This window comes from Budorcas taxicolor, chromosome 3, assembly GCF_023091745.1.
Source record: "Budorcas taxicolor isolate Tak-1 chromosome 3, Takin1.1, whole genome shotgun sequence".
In the NCBI taxonomy this organism is placed as follows: domain Eukaryota; kingdom Metazoa; phylum Chordata; class Mammalia; order Artiodactyla; family Bovidae; genus Budorcas; species Budorcas taxicolor.
In genome coordinates this window covers 35,955,151-35,978,366 of record NC_068912.1, presented here as the reverse complement: position 1 = coordinate 35,978,366, position 23,216 = coordinate 35,955,151, and the positions used below count along the sequence as shown (strand labels likewise).

At 39.0% G+C, this 23,216-nt stretch overlaps 1 protein-coding gene across 1 annotated transcript in view; it reads right to left on the bottom strand.

Moving 5' to 3' along the window:
- Window positions 1–23,216, bottom strand: part of VAV3 (vav guanine nucleotide exchange factor 3) — a 425,860-nt gene that overhangs the window by 149,425 nt on the left and 253,219 nt on the right. Inside the window, exons 16-17 of the mRNA XM_052637052.1 lie at window positions 8,325–8,426; window positions 7,940–8,040 (exon numbers count right to left, since the gene is read on the bottom strand). Of these exons, the coding sequence (XP_052493012.1) occupies window positions 7,940–8,040; window positions 8,325–8,426 (203 nt within the window). The remainder of the gene's footprint in view (window positions 1–7,939; window positions 8,041–8,324; window positions 8,427–23,216) is intronic.

Below are 23,216 nucleotides of genomic sequence, written 5' to 3'. Positions count from 1 at the left end.
GGAGGAAGTTGCACAAAACCTATATTCACCACTCAGATCTATAGCAATATTCTGAAAACACAAAAACATAACTAATACTTGGAAAGAGGCTTTGATTTCAAGTCTTCTCAGGAGCTCTAACAAGGACCCAAGCATATAAGAGTTTTCAGTTCACTCTAATAATTATTAATGTAAGATTGGTGGTGGTGGTTTAGTCACTAAGTCACGTCTGACTCTTGCAACCTCACAGACTGTAACCTGTCAGGCTCCTCTGTCCATGGAATTTCCCAGGCAAGAATACCGGAATGGGTTGCCATTTCCATCATTAAACTGACCCAAATAATTAAATGGAAGGAATAATAACTACTCTTGAATATAAAATTGTCTCAATAAATTAAAAAAGATAACTGCTGCTGCTGCTGCTAAGTCGCTTCGGTCGTGTCTGACTCTGTGCGACCCCATAGACAGCAGCCCACCAGGCTCCCCCGTCCCTGGGATTCTCCAGGCAAGAACACTGGAGTGGGTTGCCATTTCCTTCTCCAATGCATGAACGTGAAAAGTGAATGTGAAGTCGCTCAGTCGTGTCTGACTCTCCGCGACCCCATGGACTGTAGCCCACCAGGCTCCTCCGTCCATGGGGTTTTCCAGGCAAGAGTACTGGAGTGGGGTATAAAAGACTTTAAATAATGTTAACTAGAACCAAAGTCATTTTTTGGTTATGAAATCAATGACTAAGCTTCAGTTTATGTAAAAGTCATGTGATAAAATAGAATTATATTCTAAAAGTTTATCTCTTATGATAAAACACTGCAATGTGCTGTGCTCAGTCACTCAGTTGTGTCTGACTCTTTGTGACCCCATGGACTGTAGCCCACCAGGCTCCTCTGTCCGTGGGGATTCTCTAGGCAAGAATACTAGAGTGGGTTGCCATGCCCTACTCCAGGGGATCTTCACAATCCAGGGATTGAATCCAGGTCTGCCGCATTGCAGGCAGATTCTTTACCATCTGAACCACCAGGGATGCCCAAGAATACTGGAGTGGGTAGCTTACCCCATTTCTCCAGGGGATCTTCCTGACCCAGAAACAAACTAGGGCCTCCTGCACTGCAGTGGATTCTTTACCAGCTGGGTTAGCAGGGAAGCCCAAATACTGCAATACTATTTATAAAAGAGCTATTTCAGATGGCAATTAGGAGTGCAGGTTCTACGTAAAAATCTTGCAGGTTTAAGCCATGATAACACCAAGGCTACTTTTAGGGATGGCTGCAGCAGCAGCAGCAATCCGGCCTAGATAAAAGAGTGATTAAACAGATAAGCAAATGGGGATCTGCTTCAGTTAAATATTAGAGCATCTGAGGCTTGCACTCCCCCAAAGGAAAAGACGAATTAAACTGAAGTCATCTGCTCCAGCAATATTTGCCTTCCAATGTTACTTTCTTTGTTTAAAACAAGAGAATGTAAAGCAAGCTATGTTGATCAACATCAAGATAACAAGGGGACAAGAGGAGTTTAGCCGTATATTGCAACAGGGAAAAAAATACAAATGCCCCCAAAGGTTGCAGCCTAGGGCTAGACCTCCATGGTAGCATACTGTGAGAAAGAAACGCCACTCTAGAATTACATCAGTTTTGCAGTGACTTGTTGAGAAAGTCTCACATAATGAAGTTCATACTTATTCATTACTAAGGTTGGAAAGTTTTGGCAGCACACCTCAGAATCCATGTACATGTTGATCACTGAGGTTGCTATGGTGAATGTGAAGAAGTCAACTCAAGTCCAGCAAAAAAGAGATTAAAACTGCCTTCTCTTTATATCTATGCAACTCCTCAAATGTTAAGACATAAACTAATCACCCAACCGTCAAATTTGTTTCCAAGTTGTACAGTTTTTCTTAGGGAAAAAAAAAAAAAACTTAAAGGACCCTTTTAAACACTTGAAATGTACTTGAGTTAATAATCATCATAGTCAAATATTAATATGAATGAATTACTTTTAGAAATGAACTGCATTTTTGCCAACAATTATTTTGAGGATGAATGAAGACTAGACAAATTTAAGGGATATAGAGCATGAAATATAAAAGGTTTCTGAACCCAGGGAAGACAACATCCAAAGAAGACATAATTTCCACAAACACAAAAAAAGAAGCGTCTAAGAGCTATTTCAAATGTTTAATGGTTAGTATCTTTACCACATCCAACACTATCAAGGATTGTAGTTTGGTTAAAATATTCCTATTTAGGAAGGAGTAACAAATTGATGGTCAACACCTTGACTTTGGACTGGATATTAAAGGATAGATACAAAAGATGAGAAACACATTCCCTATGGTGAATGTGTATTTCCTTTCTACTAAAGGAAATAAAAAGGGGTGGAGGAACTCTCTGACAGTCCAGTGGTTAAGACACTACACATTCACTGCCGAGGGTCTGGGAACTAAGATCCCATAAGTCACATGATATGGTCAAGATAAAATAAAATAAAATGCTACAAACTTCCATTAAAAAAAAAAAAAGGCTGATTAGAGGATGGGTACTCATTGTGAAAAATTCTTAAAAAATAAAATTAAAATTAAAATAGTCAGAGACAGTAGTGCTCACCAAAAAGTCCACGGGTTCCACTACTTGCCCAGCTTCCCTTGTGATTAAGTGGAGGCCACATGACTGGCTTTAACCAATGGACTTCTAATGCTGAAACATGGAAGTGCTCACTTCCAATTCAAAGGTCTTAAAAGCAGCAAGCCCAGGAGTCACATGTTGAATTCACGGTCATAAGATGGAACTAGCTTGGATCCCTAAGCCATTACTTATAAGGCAAGGACCCACAACAAGTACCACATGTGTGAAAAACAAACTTTTATGTGTTAAAACCATTGGGATTTGGGGTTTTTAGTTACCATGATATAGCCTAACCTTGGCAAAGACATAAATCCAACACACAAACTAATTAGAGAATAATTTTTTTTTAAGGTAAGAGAACAATTTAATGCAGACTACTCTTAGATGGGTAGAGTAAGGTTACAAGATTGGCAAAGAGATTGGAGAGGAAGTATTAATAAAAGAGGGTAATCTTGGAACTGTATGGGGAAAATGGAGTATATTTCAGGGAGAGGAAACACTAAGAGCCGAGCAAAAATTCTAAAAATTGGGACCAAACGGAACAGGAAGTAGATTCCTCCAGAAATAGAGATATTTCTGTCATCAGGTGTCCCATAGTGTCCCTTGTCTAAAGCTTAGTGATCAGTGCTCAGGGTGTGAATTTTAACTTGAATAAATACTATAAAGGAATGCAAAAGTCTACTCAGTTTTCCATCTTTCATCCTTAGAGTACCAGCCAGTATTCAGATCAGGTTTTTATTCCACTTATCCCACAATCACTCAAGCTCTAGTCACTCCATGGGTAGAACCAGGAATTGTCCAATCCTCCACAGCCTCCTATTTCTGCTTCTAAGATTTTCAGAGATTTTCAGGGCCCAGAAATCTTGGTATACTACAGTTCTACTCATTATTCTATCTATCTGTTGGTCTACCCACATACTTATCTATTCATCATGGTTTCCCAGAGGTCAGAACATCAATTCAGCATGGTTCTTATCAGTGAGAGGCTCACTGTCTAACTGAATTTTGAACATTATTCTGTGAGGAATAGAAGATACACTGAGAAAATGAGGGATACATCAGCCTTGATTTTAATAAAGATCATGTTGCAAAGTGTATAGTGAAAGGAAAACTAACAGCAGGGAGGAGATTTTTGTAGTTAATCTATAGTAATACCATATACGCAGATTCTCGAGAGACTTCGGAGGAGAACTAAGAAGAATAGGCAAGTGAATGAAGATGAGAGAGGCTGTTAAGTCAAGGCTGACCTCCAGCTCTGGGTGACTGTATGAGTGGTGGATCTTTAAGACAAAAAACAGGAGGAAGTTAGCAGTGATGACTACTGGGGTTGGTTTTAGATATCTGAAACTGGAGGTCACTGAAGGATACCTGGGAAGGGATACATTAGAAGATGAAGGTTTGGAATTCAAAGCTCAGGAGAGAGGCCTTAAGTGGAAATGGAGCCTTATCTACCTGGGTTGCAGATTATGGGTAATGCCAGAAAAATTAATCAGATATACAAAGGATGACCTGAGGGGATGTGAAGGAGAATGATTAATAGTGACAGATGATAGAGAAGAATCAAGTTGAATAAGGCCAGCAATGTGATGACTAGTGGAAATAACAATTGCAAGGTAGAAGACTCTTTAGCCTTCATTTAGGCCCTGGGTCATTTTGTACAACTTGTAACTCTTTTCCAACTGACCACTCCCTTAGCTATAAACATGCCCAGTGTTGAATGAAAGGCTCCACTTTTTGAAACTGTCTTCCAACCCAACTATATCCAACTTGTTTACAACAACTTAAGACTTTCCTGGTGGCTCAGACAGTAAAGTGTCTGTCTACAATGCGGGAGATCCGGGTTCGATCCCTGGGTCGGGAAGATCCCCTGGAGAAGGAAATGGCAACCCACTCCAGTGCTATTGCCTGGAAAATCCCATGGACCAAGGAGCCTGGTAGGCTACAGTCCATGGGGTTGCAAAGAGTCGGACACAACTGAGCGACTTCACTTCACTTCACTTCACTTCAGCCATTCCTACTAGCCATGACTTTCTGAACCACAATGGATTCTTGAGTAACACCGAACCAAGTGGAATCTCTTTTTGTCTCCTGAAGAGAATATGGACTATTAACTAATGAAGCCATAAAGCTCTATAAAACTGGGGGTCATCTCAAATCACCTATGATTCATTTTACAGAGAGACTTGGAATCTTTAAGTTTGCCTTAAATCAATACTATTCACTTGCTTTAAATTTGGTTGTTGGGATGATTTCTCCCAAAGTCAAGTTCTCTCCTCCATACAAAAGCCCCATTCAAGTAAACCATGTCTCCAGCCTCTGATATATCTCGTCCTGCCTCCTGCCCTTCTCCCATACACCCATTTTGCTCCAGTCACATCACTCATGGAAAATTAATTGTACTCATGGAAAATTAATTGCAAGCAATTACTCCTGGCTGTCAAAACAAAGAACTGTGCAAAAACTTAAACCAATATTGGGAACTGGGATTCTCTGCAGACTAGGAAACAGCCCATAAAGTCTAGTTTGCCCATGTCCTCAAAATACCACCTATTTTACCAAACACACAGATCTGCCAAGCTCAGACTTAAAATGTACCCATGACTACTGCCTACACCACAACAGGAAGGGGTGAGGCTGAGGAGAGGATGTCAGGAGACTTCCAACTTTCAGAGGGTATCTGTTTGGCAGTGAGGGAGAAAAGGCTGCTGATGAACAGATCCCTTTATTTCTAAGGGCTACCCAGCAAATCCTAATCTGAAGGCAAAGAAAGGGAAGACTCCTCCATACCACTAATTAACTGACTGTGGGTATTCAATGCCATCAGTCTCTTAAAAATCTTGGACAGGAAAGGACAGAAAGAAGAGAGAAAAAGAATGAGGACAAGATGTGAAAAACAGAAGAATGGAGGGCAATTTAAGGATGGAGACAAAGAATCAAGAGAACACAGGACTTAGGTTCAAAACTCCAAGAAGTGATATTTCCTGGTGGTCCAGTGGTTAAGAATCCACCATTCAATGCAGGGGTATGCATTCCTTTCCAAAAAATAACTTCTTATCATAGCACCTTGGATGAAAATACTGAGTTTTCATTGTGTCCAGGCACTTTGCTATGCATCAACATTATTTCATATGATCCTCACAATAATCCTCTAATTTCATTTTTTACGGATGAATAAATGAGATGTTTACATACTTTCCCCAAGTTCATGGAGCTAGTTAAGAGCTCAGCCAGATTTTTAATCATCTCTGCTTGACTCACAACCACTCTCCTACACTATTCCCTGTAGACTGCAAGAACCTTGCCAACTATGGGATCACTTTCTACTCCTCACGGACTGAAACTCAAAAGACAGGGCTATGGGACTGACAAAAATCCACTCACTTACTATGAGCAAATAACATGTTAATTGTCCTCAAAGGGGATAAAGGTCAGAACACATAAAGGTGAAACCACAGAAATATTAAGTGGTAAACTGCATCAGGTAGGCAATTAAATAGTAATAACGTGTGCTGGTGTGCTGTGTGCACTGCACTCAGCTGTACCTGACTCTCTGTGACCCCACGGACTGTAGCCTACCAGCTGCCTCCGTCCATGGAATTTTCCAGGCAAGCACACTAGAGTGGATCACCATTTCCTCTCCAGGGGATCTTTCTGACTCAGAGATTGAACCCCTGTCTCCCATGCATCTCCTGCATGGCAGGCAGATTTTTTAAAGGACAGGACAGATAAAGATGGACCCACACACAAATGTAAGTGATACATTGCATCAGGTAGGCAATTAAAGGGCTTCCCTGGTAGCTCAGCTGGTAAATAATCTGCCTGCCATGCAGGAGGCCCTGGTTCAATTTCTGGGTCAGGAAGATCCCCTGGAGAAAGGATAGGCTAGCCACTCCAGTGTTCTAGGACTTCCCTGGGGGCTCAGATGGTAAAGAATATGCCTGCAATGTGGGAGTCCTAGGTCCAGTCCCTGGGTTGGGAAAATCCCCTGGAGGAGGGCATGGCAACACACCCAGCATTCTTGCCTGGAGAATCCCCATGGACAGAGGAGCCTGGGGGGCTACAGACCATGGTGTCTCAAAAAGTCAGACACAACTGAGCTACTAAGTACAGCACAGGCAATTAAATAATAATAAATGTATGTACTATTTCTATTTTATACCTTTGTAAACTGTTTCTGACCTTCAGAAACATTAGCAGGTGTTAATCTTGTCTCCTTTACCTACAGACCTTGAGTCAATTAACTGCATAAGCACAGTGACCCCCATCAGCAACTGGGCACGGCTCTTCTGAGGATGGAATCAGTCCAAGCAGGCAGGGCAGGCACAGTGCAGGTGCTCAACTAATGCCAGGCTCTTTCTCCAAGCACTGCCCAAGGAGCCGAATGAAAGGAATGCACCGTGATCTCCATCTTCTATAGGATTCACAAGTTTTGTATGATTGCCTATTTTCTGAACTTGGCTCTAAAATGAGCTATTATTCTCTGTTTCACTCTTCTTCACATTATCCAAAATAATTCAATGTCCACCTTTCCCTTTGGGAAAATCAAAGGTTGACACAGCTACCTTTTGAACTCAGGCTGTTAAAGATCCCTTTCTTCTGTTCAAAAAGTTTTACTGATTTTGAAAGGTCTTATTGATAAAACAGAGAGAAACTCAGGGGAAAAGGACAAAGAGAAAGAAGAAGAAAGAGAAAGAATAAAGAGGCCAGAAAAGAAAGAGAAGGAAAAGAGCCCAAGAGGGGCAAAGAGAGGCAAAAGGCTACTGAATGCATAATTGCCAACAGCCTTAGAAACTGTCTCAGGTTACAATCATGGAGCATTATTTTTAAAAACCAAGGGGAAAACATTTACACAGAATCCAAAGGATATACATTCTTTGTTAAAGGCTAGAAAATGACAATGTATTCAATTCATTAATTCATGAATTAGTCTGTGCGATGTTTACTCCTGGCAGTGTTAGCCTTTTGGAGATGAATATTTAAGAGAAAAGGGGAGAAATTCAAAAACCAAAGACAGAAAAAGAACTATTTTTTCCTGTTTTGTTTTCCGACTCTATTTGTGTGCTTCAGCTATATTTGTATAGTGTTGGTGAGATTTAGGGGAAGGGGGTGAATGAAACGGGTGGTAGGGAACCTCCCAAGTCCCTCTTGAAGCCCTCCGTCTCTCAGCTAGGTATAAAAGTCACAAGAATTTCAAACCATTTTCTAATTGTGCTCATAAACAATAGTTTCAAAAGCCGATATGTTATAATAAACACATATTTAGAGTAAATTAGGCCTTAATTATGTTGAGCAAGTTTTATGTTCTCATTAAAAGCCGAATCACAGCAATAAACATGACTTACCAGTGGAATTAACTCTGTTGCAATTGTCTACTCTTCCCAAACATTCTTTGTGTGCTCTGGCACCACACTTAACACATAAATAACCTTGAAAAAATGTCCCCCTGCAAGGGAAAATCAGAGAGTGATAGGTTAAAAGGTGCAAAATTCTGCAAGCAGAACAAGAGAACACAGCACTAGGCAGAGTCCCCTTCAAGCCAATCGAGAGAACGTTCCTGGGTTCTGAAGGAACGGTCCAGGCACAAGGCCAAGGAAAGATCCGATGGATCCAAACTGGTAAGGCAATATACCCATTAGAAAACATTCTGACTGGGACCTTAGGGCAGCCGAAACATTTGGTAGCTACACCAGTTCCTTTAAACTGAAAGCCAAGACCACGCCAACTGACCTCAGGAGCATCTGGCAGACTCGGCAGGATGTAACCCGGTTGAAGGTATGCATCTTGAACTCATGGAAGTTGGAGTCTGCATAGTCTGGCCTTATGTTGGATCTAGATAAAAGGAAAAAGGTAACATCCTCAAGAAAGCTTCACAACACAGCATCAGTCTAAGTTCATCAATTTTACACTGGGTAAAGAGGTGATTCAGGCAAATAGGCTATTAAATACACAATGTTTTCTAAGCCAAATGCTTTGCATTAAAATATGCACCAAAATTTGACCGTGTGAGAACCAGCAACATATAAAGACTGAAGCAACCGAATCCGGCTCAGAATTGCATGTTCCCAGGGAACTTTACAGACTGGCCACACAGGTCAACCTGCCAGGAAAAACACAAAACCGGAGGGATATTCACGCTGTGCGATGATTTCTTTTTTCTCTAGCCACATCACCAAAATAGAAACTAGCTGCAGGGGGCGAGAGGGAGGAGAAAGGGGTGCTGCATTCCCACAGGGTTCCTGTCGAAATAGGTATGTGGATTATGTAATGATCTATAAAAGTGAATACAAATTTCCCAAAAGAGTTCAAACAAAGCATCAGTCTGATCATTAAAAATGTCTTCCTTAAAAACAACCCAGTTTTCTGGCAATCTAAATAAAAGGTAAACAAAATTACTTTATCATTTATATTTTCTTTATATTATACGCACATGCAAAAAAAAAATACTAAGCATACTGCAAAATGACATTCACTGTGCATTTACTCTGTGCTGATACTGTGATAAAATACAATGTGCTCATTACACCTCACTTAACCTTCGCAAAAATCCTAACTGTGAGGCACTAATCAATTCACTAGTTTACAAACAGGGAAACAGAGGCTTGCGTGCATGTATCCTAAGTCGTTTCGGTCATGTTTGACTCTGCGACTCCATGGACTGTAGCCTGCCAAGCTCCTCTGTCCACAGGATTCTCCAGGCAAGAATACTGGAGTGCGTTGTCGTGCCCTCCTCCAGGGAATCTTTCCAACCCAAGGACTGATGTCTTTTATGTCTCCTGCACTGGCACGCAGGTTCTTTACCACTAGCACCCCAGGGAAGCCCCAACAAAAGCTTACATTAAAGGAAAAGGCAGAGCTGGGAACTCCAACCCAGGTCTGTGCTCTTGGCCACAAAGTTGTGGTGCAAGGAGGAAGTCAACAGTATTCACCTTCATATCATTAGATTTCTGTGTTAATAAATATATGCAAACTGTTAAGTTTAGTCATTTCCAGAGGACTTTTTATATTATTCTTAATTTGTCCATGTTACCAAAGGAAGCAGAAAAATTATGAAAGGATAAATTAAAAATGAATACAGATCAGAGGGACACCTAGAAAGCTAAGATGAGGCTCTCTGAGATGTTACAAGTGATCTGCGAGACTGTAGGAAAAGTGTGAGATGAGCCAGGATTTCCCGTTTTATAGAACACAGCGACTCTCAAGCACACACAGCCTTGGCATAATGAAGCATAACGCAGGCGGGCAACCAGGCATCAATCTCTGAGGTACCAGGAGAAGCCTTACGGAAAAACATTCACAAAGGCAATTGGAGTGGCAGGCAGTGATGCAGAAGTGTCAGCAAGGTCAGCCTTGCAATCCATCTGCTGAATATAACCGTGCTAAAAATGAAATCAAATATTAGTGCCATCTGGGATTTCTCTGCTCTGTGCTTCTGGCGACCTCACTTTTTAGGAAAATGTTCCACTGCGTGCTGAAAAGGATGGCCATTTCCATGGAGGCATTTTTGTGTTGCTGATTAAAAATTACAGAGTGTTTCTTCAGGAAGGGAAAAGTTGCAGAAAAGATGATGATCTAGAAACAAAATTCTTTTCACATTGTTAAAAAACATTTCATTCTTGAGTCCATACAGCCAGGCATTGATATGAGCATGGAAACCCATTTCCTCAGCCATTGTTCATCTCTCTCTGAGCATCAAGGTGATACAGTGATAGAAGAACTGTCCAACGGAAAGAAACTTCGTCCTGGCAAGCTTGAAGAATTCATCAGCCTGGAGTTTCAGAATAAAAGTAGGTCTCCTTCAGGCAGCAACTCAAGTAAATAGATACAAAATAGGTAAGAATTTAATTAATTTTAGAAGTCTACCCAGAACATCTTTCTCTTAGGGTCAGCCCAAGACACATGCGTGTGTTGTGTGTATGTGTTTACCATTTCTATTTAACATTTTCACCAACTAACTAGGAATAAGCTGACTTTTCAGAAGACAAAAGCTGAGAGCAAGATTACACTGAAAGGTTAAAAAGAAAAATCTTACATAAAGAAAAAAAATAGAAAATATTGTTGACAGTAGTTGCCGTAAGTTAAGTGAGACTTGAAGATGTAGGGTAGAACAGTAGAAAGGAACGGTTGGAAATTTGGGGCTAGTTTTTAACTTAACTGCTTATTATTTTAAAATGTTTAAATCAAGCACTAAAGAATAAAAGTTAACTCTATGACCCTGCTACTGAGGCACTATAGAATATAAAAGCATGGTTGAGAGCAGGAATCTGAAATCAGATCACCTGGGCTTACATCCTAACATGCAAATTACTAACGCGGTGACCTTGGGCAAGTTAATAAGTACAAAACAGGAATACTAATAAAATCAAACTCAGAAAGGAAGATAACTTATGTAAAGTGCTTAGGACATTGCCTAGCCCAGAGTTGGTGTTCAGTAAGTCTTGGCTCTAATATATAAATTGCTGATTCTAATTCCACATAATGATGATGTAATCAGGATAATGCTTTTATGAGTGATGAAGAGTCCCTTGGTAGCCTTGGGACTGAATCTCTAGAGGGTCCCCATTCTCCTAGGAATTTCACTGCAGGAAGGTTGTTGTATGTTCAGTGTACTTGGGACCAGAAATCCATATGTAATGATTTAAGCACAGTAAGAAATAGGGTTACTCAGGAAAGGATATGTATGCAAAAAGTCCAGGGAATTAGATGAAGTCATATCAAACACCAACTAAAGATAAGAGAGATGTCAATACACATGGGGATGCAGAAACCAAAGACAGTAACTTGGCTGAATGGGAAAGCTGGCAAGGCAGGCTGAAGCAGCAGAGGATAAAGAAACATCAGGTTTGTAGATTTGATAACACAAGGACAGAAATGATGAAAAGTAGAATTTATTACACACCTCAATGTACCAGGTACATTGATTGACTGTACATTAATTGACTCTTCATATATTTTTTTCACATTTACTTCTCACAATAAACCTATAAATAGAGTGATTCATTCACTTCACTTAAAAGCACCTACATGTAGACAGGCCGTGAAGCAGGAACAGAAAGAAGAGTCCTTGAGCTGGACACCAGTGGGTGAAAAGGGAGCATGTAGGAGTGAGCAAGAGTGGCTGGCAGGGCCAAGGAAAGAGTTGATGTCTTCAACAAGGACTGACGTCACATTTTCACCAGTTGCTTCAGCCGTGTCTGACTCTTTGTGACCTTATGAACTGTAGCTCACCAGGCTTCTCTGTCCATGGGGATTCTTCAGGCAAGAATACTGGAGTGGGTTGGCATTTCCTTCTCCAGACATCATATTTAGTTGACCCCTCAAAATCTCTATGACTACTATGTAGAGAATTCCTTGCAGTGCAGCAAATGTGGACAGAGCAAGCCCAAGTATGGGGTTGCACTGACTGCAGATGAGAACTGACCTGTTACAGGTCAGCTCACTCGCCTGGTCATACAGCTATAGAAAAAGGATTCCATTTAAGTAACCTGCTTTGATATACTACAGTTTACTTATGAGACCTTCCGTGGAATCTCATAGAGCCCATTTCTTTTGCTTAGGGCCCATTATTAAACACAAGTAGGCTTCCCTTGTTTAATCAGTCAATCAAATATTTATAGAGCAAGGCATACTGATGCTCTTGGGGCTCCTATAACCCTTCATGATCTCTGATGTCATCTCGTCCTCTGGCTCCATGTGGGAGCCAAGTTGAGGACCATACACCTCACCTAGCCTGAGCAATCCTCTCCATCCTGCAGATCTGCATTTCAACCACTCCTCAGGCATCTCAAATGCAGCACACACAAAACTCAACCCCACACCTTTCCTACCATACCTGATTCTTGTTTTAAAAAAATACAAGCCTTGTTTGGAGGGCTGATCTTTAATAGATAACAGCAGTGGAGCTGCTACATATGAAATCCTGATGTAACACATCTGATTCTAATCAAATTCTGATTTCAATATATTACCATTCACTCCTTCTAGGAGAGAAACTCAAAGAGGCATGATGAATTTTTCCCTTTCCTTGACATTCTCTATGTTTTCATTTTTTGTTAACCTCTCCTCTGCTCCAATTCCTTCTTCCCTGACACCATGACCAACTTCTACTGATTCAACTGTTAAAATACCTCCTCTAAAATGCCGGTTCCATTCTCTCTTGTCACTTCCTAATTCAAATCCTCAGTATCTCCCAACTAAATTGTGACAATGACCTTCTTAATTATTCCATCTCCTACTTTCTCTATTTAAGGCCATCTTTCCTACTATTTCCAGAATACTTTTAAGAATGAAAATATGATACGTCACTCCCTCCTTTGAATACGTCTGCTGATTCCTAATGCCTATGGGGATAAAGATAAATCTTCTAGCAATGGCATGAAGAGTTTTTAAGCTCTAGCTTTAGCTACTGCTCACCTGCCCCTTCTTTCCCAAATGCTCACAAGCCATACACTATAAACATGCAGATCTTATCCCATTTCTCAGTCATATTCTTCATGTCTATAATCCTGGATTTATAATCCATTCACTCTAAATGTTTCCCCTAACTTATAACTGCTAATTTACCTGGTTACTCACTTAGGACCAGATTTTGAAAAATAAGACTCCTTTGAATATTTTCTTTGGGTCCGCATGATTAAGATAGTGATTATCAGTATCACATGGATTCTCAAAGTACTTTTTTGGTCTTCTAGTACAATACTAGAAGGACTATTAGATAAACCACTAATTATCTGCTTCCAACAATCAGAAACCTGTTCAATGCTATTTATGTCTATATTACCAAGACTTAGCTCAATGTTTCCTATCTATATATATTAAGCTTATAGCATAATTTGGAGAAGGAAATGGCAACCGACTCCAGTGTTCTTGCCTGGAGAATCCCAGGGACGGGGGAGCCTGGTGGGCTGCCGTCTATGGGGTCGCACAGAGTCGGACACGACTGAAGCGACTCAGCAGCAGCAGCAGCAGCACTGAATAAATTAACAAATATTTTTACCTCTATATTAAGTATTCTGCTACTTAAAGGTAAAAGAACTTAAAAAAAGAAAACATGTAGTTGTCATACCTTCAGAAAGATGTCCACTGAGTTAGAGAAGCAAAAACTCATATCCATGAAATAACGAAACTTATAATTAAGGATCAAAGAAACAAAAAGGGGAAATCAGTTAGTGGCTAAACAATAAAAGAAAGTCAGTGGTGTTTCATGGATAAAGGAAAGGGAGAAAATGGCATAATCTGGAGGGAGAAAACAAGGTTGAAAACTCAAAAATGAATATCAAGTGTTGATAGAACAATGGGCAGATACACCATTTGTGACATTGCAATAGTTAATATTATGTCTCAAGCTGACTGGTCCATGGGTTGCCCACATTTTTGGTCAAACATCATCCTGGGTGAAGATATTTTTGGACAAAATTAACACTTAAGTCTGAGACTGTGTAAAGCAATTGCCCTCCCTAGTGAAAGTAGGCCTCATTCAATCAGTTAAAGGCCCAAATAAAATAGAAACGCTGACCCTCCCGCAAGTGAGAATTATTTCTGCCTGACTACCTTTGAACTGGGACAGAGACACTTTTGCCTTCAGACTCAAACTTAAACAATGGCTTTGTCTGTGTCTCAAGTCTTCAGGTCATAGGAAAGACCCATGCCATCAGCTCTGCTGGTGGCTTGTGAAGTCATACTGGGCAATACATCTTTGGCTCTCCTGAGTCTCCAGCTTGCTGACTCACCCTAGAAATCTTGGGGCTTGCCAACCTCCCCATATGCATGAGCCAATTCCTTATGACACATAATACATGCACATACACATACATACAATACATACACACACATACACACCCCATTTGTTTTGTTTCTATGAAGAAATCTAATAGAGAGACACTAGAAAGTAACATTAGATAGGACAGCTGTTCTTGTTGTTCAGTCGTTAAATTGTGTCCAGCTCTGTGTGACTCCATGGATTGCAGCACATCAGGCTCCTCTGTCCTCACTATCTCCCAGAGTTTGCTCACATTTATGCCCACTGAGTCAGTGATGCTATCCAAGCATCTCATCCTCTGCCGCCCCCTTCTCCTTTTGCCTTCAGTCTTTCCAAGCATCAGGGTCTTTGCCAATGAGTTCGCTCTTTGCATTAGGTGGCCAAAGTACTGGAACTTCAGCTTCAGCATCGGTCCTTCCAGTAAATATTCAGGGTTAATTTCCTCTAGAATTGATGGGTTTCTAAGTCCAAGAGACATGGACTTGCAGTCCAAGAGATTCTCAAGAGCCTTCTCCAGCACCAGAATTCAAAAGCATTGGTTCTTCAGTGCTCAGTCTTTTTTAGGTCCAGCTCTCACATCTGTACATGACTACTGGAAAAACCATAGCTTTGCCCCCAACTGATGTCTCTGCTTTTTAATACACTATCTAGGACTGTCATGGCTTTCCTTCCAAGGAACAAGCGTCTTTTAATTTCATGGCTGAAGTCACCATCTGCAGTGATTTTGGAGCCCCCAAAAATAAAGTCTGTCACTGTTTCCACTATCTCCCCATCTATTTCCCATGAAGTGATGGGAATGGATGTCATGGTTTTAGTTTTTAAAATGGTGAGTTTCAAACCAGCTTTTTCACTCTCTTCTTTCACCCTCATCAGGAGGCTCTTTAGTTCCTCTTCATTTTCTGACATTAAAGTGAGGTGGTAGATAGGATTACTGGGGCCAATCACCAAAGGAGGGGATAGAAACAATACTAAAGTTCAAGTTTGTCAGCCTCCACAATATTTTCCTTGACACCCCTAAGCCAACTTAATATGAACCACCGAGGCTTTCACTAATTTTGTGCAACCCCTAAAATAAATCACTACATAGCATAAAAATTGCTTGTCTGCAGGTCCATCTTTCTGCTGGCCTATGTGGTGCTTGAAAGCAGGGGGCTTGACTTCTCCTTTTTAACTTGTCTCACCTTTACAGTTACCAAACATTCGACTAGGAGAATGAACTGCCAGGCATTTATGGTTGATGGAAATCAGAAAAATATGCTTTCCCTACAGCATTTACTTTACTTTTCAGAAGGCTGCCTTTGCTGCATTGTCAGATGGAAATTTGGACAGAGTACAGTGGATATAAAGACATTTTTACTATGCCAAAAAATTTTATCTCCCATATAAAATTAAGCTGAAGAAAAACAAAATGCTTAACTGAATTTCACTTAAATGCTATAATTTATGTTTATTCACCTACAACCTCTCCTTTGTGAGAAAACAACATTTAATCTTTTTATAACAACTGCAATTCAATTCACAGATACAAATATATTTCAGTAGAAAAGTGTGACAGTGGAATTAGTAACATCAGTTCAGTTCAGTCACTCGGTAATATCCGATACTTCGTGACTCCATGGACTACATCACGCCAGGCTTCCTGTCCATCACCAACTACCAGAGCTTGCTCAAACTCATGTCCATTGAGTCAGTGATGCCATCCAACCATTTCATCCTCTGTTGTCCCCTTCTCCTCCTGCCTTCAATCTTTCCCAGCATCAGGGTCTTTTCCAATGAGTCAGTTCTTCCCATCAAGGGCCAAAGTACTGGGGCTTCAACTTTAGCATCAGTACTTCCAAAGAATATTCAGGGCTGATTTCCTTTGGATTGATTGGTTGGATCTCCTTGCAGTCCAAGGGACTCTCAAGAGTCTTCTCCAACACCACAGTTCAAAAGCATCAATTCTTCAGCACTCAGCTTTCTTTATGATCCAACTTCCACATCCATACATGACTACGGGAAAAACCACATCTTTGACTAGACAGACCTTGTTGGCAAAGAAATGTCTCTGATTTTTGATAGGCTGTCTACGTTGGTCATAACTTTCCTTCCAAGGAGGAAGCATCTTTTAATTTCACGGCTGCAGTCACCATCTGCAGTGATTCTGGAGCCCCCCAAAATAAGTCTGTCACTGTTTCCATTGTTTCCCCATCTATTTGCCATGAAGTGATGGGACCAGATGCCATGATCTTAATTTTTTGAATGATGAGTGTTAAGCAGCTTTTTCACTCTCCTCTTTCACTTTCATCAAGAGGCTCTTTAGTTCCTCTTCACTTTCTGCCACAAGGGTGGTGTCATCTGCATATCTGAGGTTACTGATATTTCTCCTGGCAATCTTGATTCCAGCTTGTGCTTCATCCAGCCAGGCATTTTGTCTGATGTACTCTGCATATAAGTTAAATAAGCAGGGTGACAATATATAGCCTTGGTGTACTCCTTTCCCAATTAGAAACCAGTCTGTTGTTTCATGTCCAGTTCTAACGGTTGCTTCTTGACCTGCATACAGATTTCTCAGGAGACAAGTAGGGTGGTCTGGTATTCCCATCTCTTGAAGAATTTTCCACAGTTTGTTGTGATCCACACAGCCAAAGGCTTTGGTGTAGTCAATGAAGCAGAAGTAGTAATATATTAATAATACAGCCAGCTATTACTATAGGATTAGTGATACAGCCAGCTATTATTTTAAAATTTTATATATTTAAACTTAATATTTTCCTCACTTTTAACTATAAACTATTACCTTTTAGTAATCTAGTTTTAGAACATAGGAAGTGAATATTGGCAAAATGAAATAATCTACAATGATCCTGAGTAATTAGAGAGGAAGATGAGAATCATCTTATGACATCATTCTCTCTCATGCCTTGTCAGTATTTCCAAATCAAGTATTCAGTTAGCATCTGGGTACCCTTTCCAAATGAAAAAAAAAAAATCACCATTACAGGCACTGTGACAGTTATGTAAAACACAAAATATTTTATCATACTGTATTAAAAGTTGAGCAAGAGAGCTGGAAGTATAAGTTAATACTTTGAAAAATATTTGTCTGAATGTAGCAGGCATTTCTCTGTACCAAAAATACACAGAAAAGTAAAAATATATACAAACTGAGCTACATGTGGCAATATTGCTGAAATTCAGAGAATATACATTTTGATCAACAAATGACAGGCATAAATTACACTGTAAATGTCCTATAAGAAAATGTTGAACAATCTTAATTATTCTATGTATTATTCTACCAAATTATTTTATTTTGACATCACGAGATGACATATTGCATCATGCATTGTTCTATTAACCTCTATTACTTTAATTAATAAATTAAGAGATTTATTTATAATTTAATACATTTAAGTAAATAAATTTACTTAATAATTTAAGCAATTAAATTATTAAAGGCAATAAATTACTATGTTTTCTAAATTTTTAAAAAATATGTATATAACATATATATATATAAAACAATTTATCTGATTAATAGCTGAAAAGGCAATGGACCATCTCAATGGATGCAAAAAAAGGCTTTAATAAAAGGCTTTAATATGTGAACCAGATGCTAAACTAGATGTTAAGGGATGCATTAAGAATATTACACTAAGACGATTGAAAACATATGCAAGATGCTATCACAATCACTAAAGGTTCCTGAAGTAACTGCACTACTCAACACTCATCTAGATCTGATCAATATGACAAAAATAATAAACACGAAAGATAGATATTATTAAAAAAATACACAGAATTATCATTTGGAGGTGATATTATTCAGACTACTAGGAAAAGCCAAGAGAATAAACTCAAAACTAATGAAACTAATAAGAGAAAAAGACATACCAGAAGATATCTGAAGAAATTCACCTGTAAGATTCCAGTGTTGTCCACCAGTAAAATACAGTAATGTATGTAGTGTTTTTACCTGGCAAAATTCCTCAAGTCTCATAGTTCAAGGATTTGAGGGGGCTGGTCCCACAGGAACTGAATGCCAGCGAAGTCAACCACAATCACTAAAAATTCCCTGAAGGAAAGTAGGTGCTCATCATGAACCACATGGATTGTTTCTTTAAAAGAAGTTTCACGCACTGGAGAAGGAAATGGCAACCCAGTCCCGTGTTCTTGCTGCAGAATCCCATGGACGGAGGAGCCTGGTGGGTGCTGTCTATGGGGTCGCACAGAGTCAGACATGACTGAAGCGACTTAGCAGCAGCAACAGCACAATGAAATTGAGTACCTCTGACAAACCAAATAATCTTACCACTTAGCACCGCAGGGACAGGGAACATTTCAAAACCCAAAAACATTTCAGAAGTTTCCAGATGCTAGTCAAGGTCTAAGCCTGAAAGCAAACCCTTTAAAAGATATCAAACTCAAGCCTGCCATGTTAAATCTTTCCCGAACAAAAATGTCTAAGAAAAATCATAGCATAAAACGTTCAGCTTCTGGATGAAAAAAATTTAAAAATTAACTGAGGGAAATAAAAATAATTCAAGTAAATAAAAGCTACATACCAAATTCCTGAATAAGAACCTTGCATGAAGTGAAGTGAAAGTCGCGTCCGACTTTTTACGACCACCTGGACTATACAGTCCATGGAATTCTCCAGGCCAGAATACTGGAGTGGGTAGCCTTTCCCTTCTCCAGGGATCTTCCCAACCTAGGGACTGAACCCAGGTCTTCCGGATTGCAGGCACATTCTTTACCAGCTGAGCCACAAGGGAAGCCCTTAAAACACAGTAGCAGGGGAAAATCTCCTGAAGATTTTCACCCTAACCAGCAAGTTCTTTGTTTATTCAAGCAGCAAGCATTTGCTGAGAGCCTGTCATATATGTTGCACAACCATCTTTTCCCGCCAGGGAAGGAAAGGTGAGGCTGAAAGACAGGCCAAGCCCAAACCCTAAGGACCCACTCAGTGTCAGGGCGTTTAGGAGGGCCACGAGCTCACTGGGCAGTGCCAGCCCAAGCCGAAGAGTCTCTGCTTCTCTGTCCTGTTACAGACCTTGACTCTGCTAGCGCATTTCACACCTGGGGAAGGAGGAGGAGGAATGGACCCTCTCCCAGTCCATCTTGCCTCTGTCCACCCCCACCTTAAGGACAGGGAGGGGCTGTAGAGCTCAGGGAAGGGAGATGCCAGAAGGAAAGGAGGGCATTAGGCTAGGAGGCCCACACTCTTCCTGGATTCCCAGCCTGTGTGTGGAGCCCAGTGTTTCCTGAGGGCTGAGCGCCCACTGATGCTACAAGGCATGCAAATCCTCCCCAAAAAGGAAGACAGGGACTTCCCTGGTGGTCCAGTGGTTAGGACTTCCCCTTGCAGAGCAGGGGTTGCAGGTTCAATCCCTGGTCAGGGAGCTTGCATATTTTATTACAAATACACTTTCCTCAAGTTAATTTATAAATTTAAAACAATTCCTTTCTCTCAAAACAACACACTGACACACACACAAACACAAATATACAATGAGAATTTTCTGAACCTGACAAATGATTATGAAATTCAACTGGAAGAATAAATGTGTGAGACTAGTTGGGAAAGTTTTAAAACTAAAATGAATTATTTTAAAGGATATGTGGAAAGCCATCATCCCCTAAGAGATATTAAAATTTTTTAAAGCTGTTATTAAATCTGTATGGGACTGATAACAGAACAGAAAGATCAACAATAAAGTCTTCAAGGCGATCATGCATGTGCAAAAACTCAGTATGCAATTTTTGTATCAGGCTGTTCATTTATTAGTCTATTCAAAACAAATAAATAAATAAAACTTAGAATCTGATACCAGGTGGTGGGACACAATGGTAAGTAAAAAAGAGTAAAGTCTCTGCCTGTTTGGGGAAAAGAAATAACTAAATAACTCTACAAACAATTGTGAAATGGCAGGAATAACAAGTGCCACAGAGAAAAACAGTGTTAGGAAAACTTACAACTTGGAATGTGACCTTGTCAAAAGATTATCACAGACGACTTTCCTACAGAAACAATGCTTGAGCTGACATCTAAAGGTGATAGAGAGTTCAGATGATGAAAAGGCAAAGGAGAAATGTTCCAGACAGAGAAAAACTAACATTATAAATATGTTTCAGAAAATATATTTACAGCTTTTTTTTATATGTTAAGGAAAGACATTTCTATCATCCATTTTATAATGAAATGAAGTTTAGGCAACTCAAGAGTTATATTATTTATTTGATAAATGTGTATTATAGGCCTGTGGTGGACTGTGAATACAGTCAGCAATAAGAAATAGTAACACAGACAGTGAGCTGCCCTCGTGGAGCTTATTAAGTGTCAAGTATAAGTCTATATTTCAATGTAAAACTTAGAGAGAAACCTGAAATTTGTTCTAAGCAAAAAAAAAAAAAAAAAGTACTTGAGGAAAATATTGATGACTACTTACAGAGTCTTTAAAGGTAGAAAATAAAGATGGCTGGATTTATTTATTTGTAAAACTCAAAACTTTTCCTTGAATAAACAACAATAAAAATTAAAAGAAAAAGCAAGTAAATAGCTGTAATTTGCATGATAAAAGATTAACATCCTTGCAATGTATAAGAGCCCTTGAAACCTATAAGAAAAAAAATGAACATTCCAATTGAAAAATTAGCAAAGAGATTAACAGGAAGATTTATTTTAAAAGAAATTAAAACAATCAAATACATGAATCAGGTTTAAGCTACTAGTGACCAAAAGAAATGCAAATTTAAGTAAGATATCATTTCACATATCAAATTGGCAAAAGAGAAAAAAGGAAAAGAAAAAAGATAACACCTATCATGCATGAAGCTACAGAAATATCTGAAAACTTACAGATGTATTAATATCCTGACATAAAATTCTGCTTATTAGAAATAATCATGAAGGGCTCCCTAGAACATATTTAATAATTAAAATTGGCATTGATTTAATTAAAAATAATGAAATAGGTAAATTATAGAATATCTACAGTTGGAATATTAGAAATGATAAAGTGGACATAAATATTAACCAAGAAAGATATCTGCAATATATTAAAGGAGAACAACTTGATACCAGATATATCCAGAATCATGATTAAGACATAACTGCTCATTAACATACATATGTGAAAATATAAATAAAGAGAGGCATTAGGAATTACAAATGATTTTTTAAATTTTAGAATATCTGTGTTATCGAAATACTTTACAATGAACATACATTATCCAATTTATTCTATCTACTCTTTCCAGAGACAAAAAGAATCTAATATAACCACAACAATCCATACAAGCTTTAAAACAAGTTAAGCAACTTGACTCAAATACACAGGTAATAAGTCAGTGAACAGAATCTGATTCTAAGATTTGTCTCAAAGCCTGTGTGTTTAATCACTATGCTAAAAACATCACAAGGCAATTAAAAAGTAAAGACAAGCTGAATTAAATGCTTTCGGCATATATGAAAATATTCTTGATACAAAAGAAGCCATTACAAATCAGTGATAATACAATGATAAACTGATACATAGAAAACTTGACAAAAGGATATGAACAAGGAATTCACAAAGAAAAACAATTCGTTGACAAGCCTGTGATAAACTATTCAGCCTCAATAGTAAATGTAGAGTGATGGATGTTCTAGAACATGGGAAGGCTACATCAGACACTCTGTTCAGAAACCATCATTCCTGGACACTGATTGCCTTGTTCTCCCCTACTCACCCCTCTTAGGGATGTGATTTTTCTGATGCTGCATTTACTCTAAGAACCAACAGAACTCATCATTTCTAAACACTCCCATGAATGGGAGCACACAGACTATTAGTGTTCAGTATGGAAGGTAGCCCCAAGAATAGAAGGCTGGTATTGCAGCGTGACTTGACGGTCCTGGAATAGGGAAGATGCTGCCCCACACAGGTGAACTGAGTGACAGTTGTGGGCACAAGAAAAGCTAGTCGAACTCTGGTACATTTCTTCCTGCTCTAATCTCTGTCAGTGAGATCTTCTATCTTTGATTAATTACAAAGATTTCTTTTTTTTTTTTTTTTGGCTAAAATAGAGCCCATGAGAAAAGTTTGGTTTAAAAAAAAAAAGAAAATTAAAGTAATATTATTTTTTACAATAGTGAATAACTGTTAACAAGCAGTGCCCAATGATAAGGTACTAGGTAAATATATTGTGATACTTTCAAATAATGGAAAAATAGCCATTTAATAATTTTGGAGAAGCATTTTCACAAAAAAAGCATAAGCACAGATGTATTCTTGAAACAGTGTGCATGTACATATGTGTGTATCTGTATGTATGGATCTGTTACCATAAAAAATGATATAACACATACAGGAAAAGAAGAATTAAAACCAAAATAGAGTCTCTTAGTGTCATGTAATGTCCCTTTATTGTACTTGTAACAATTTCCTTTTTTACCTTTCTTCGTATGAATATTTGATTAATGCTTATCTCTGCCCCCTCTCCTGCCAAAGACTTTTAAGCTCCGTGGGTCTGGGGCTATGTCAGATTGTGCTTATCATTGTGTCTCAGGCATTATATGCAGTGCCTAACATAAACAGGCATTCAACAAATGTGTCAATGTTTAGTGGAGTATCGAAAGGAGATTAAATATGTTAAAAGTAAAATAAAGTTAGTATACACATATATACCAAAATATAATTGATTAATTGTTAAACATGTTACAAGTCTAGTTCTATTCTTCCTAGCAACCAAAGCAAAGAGGAAAACAGAATCTCTTGAAAGATAATTGTATAAATTTTCCTGGCACCAAAGTGTAAGAAAAATTTCTCTGATATGTTTTTATAAAAGGGACTCTGTGTGAGATACACAGACAATGTCTTCAATAACACCATTATAAATAC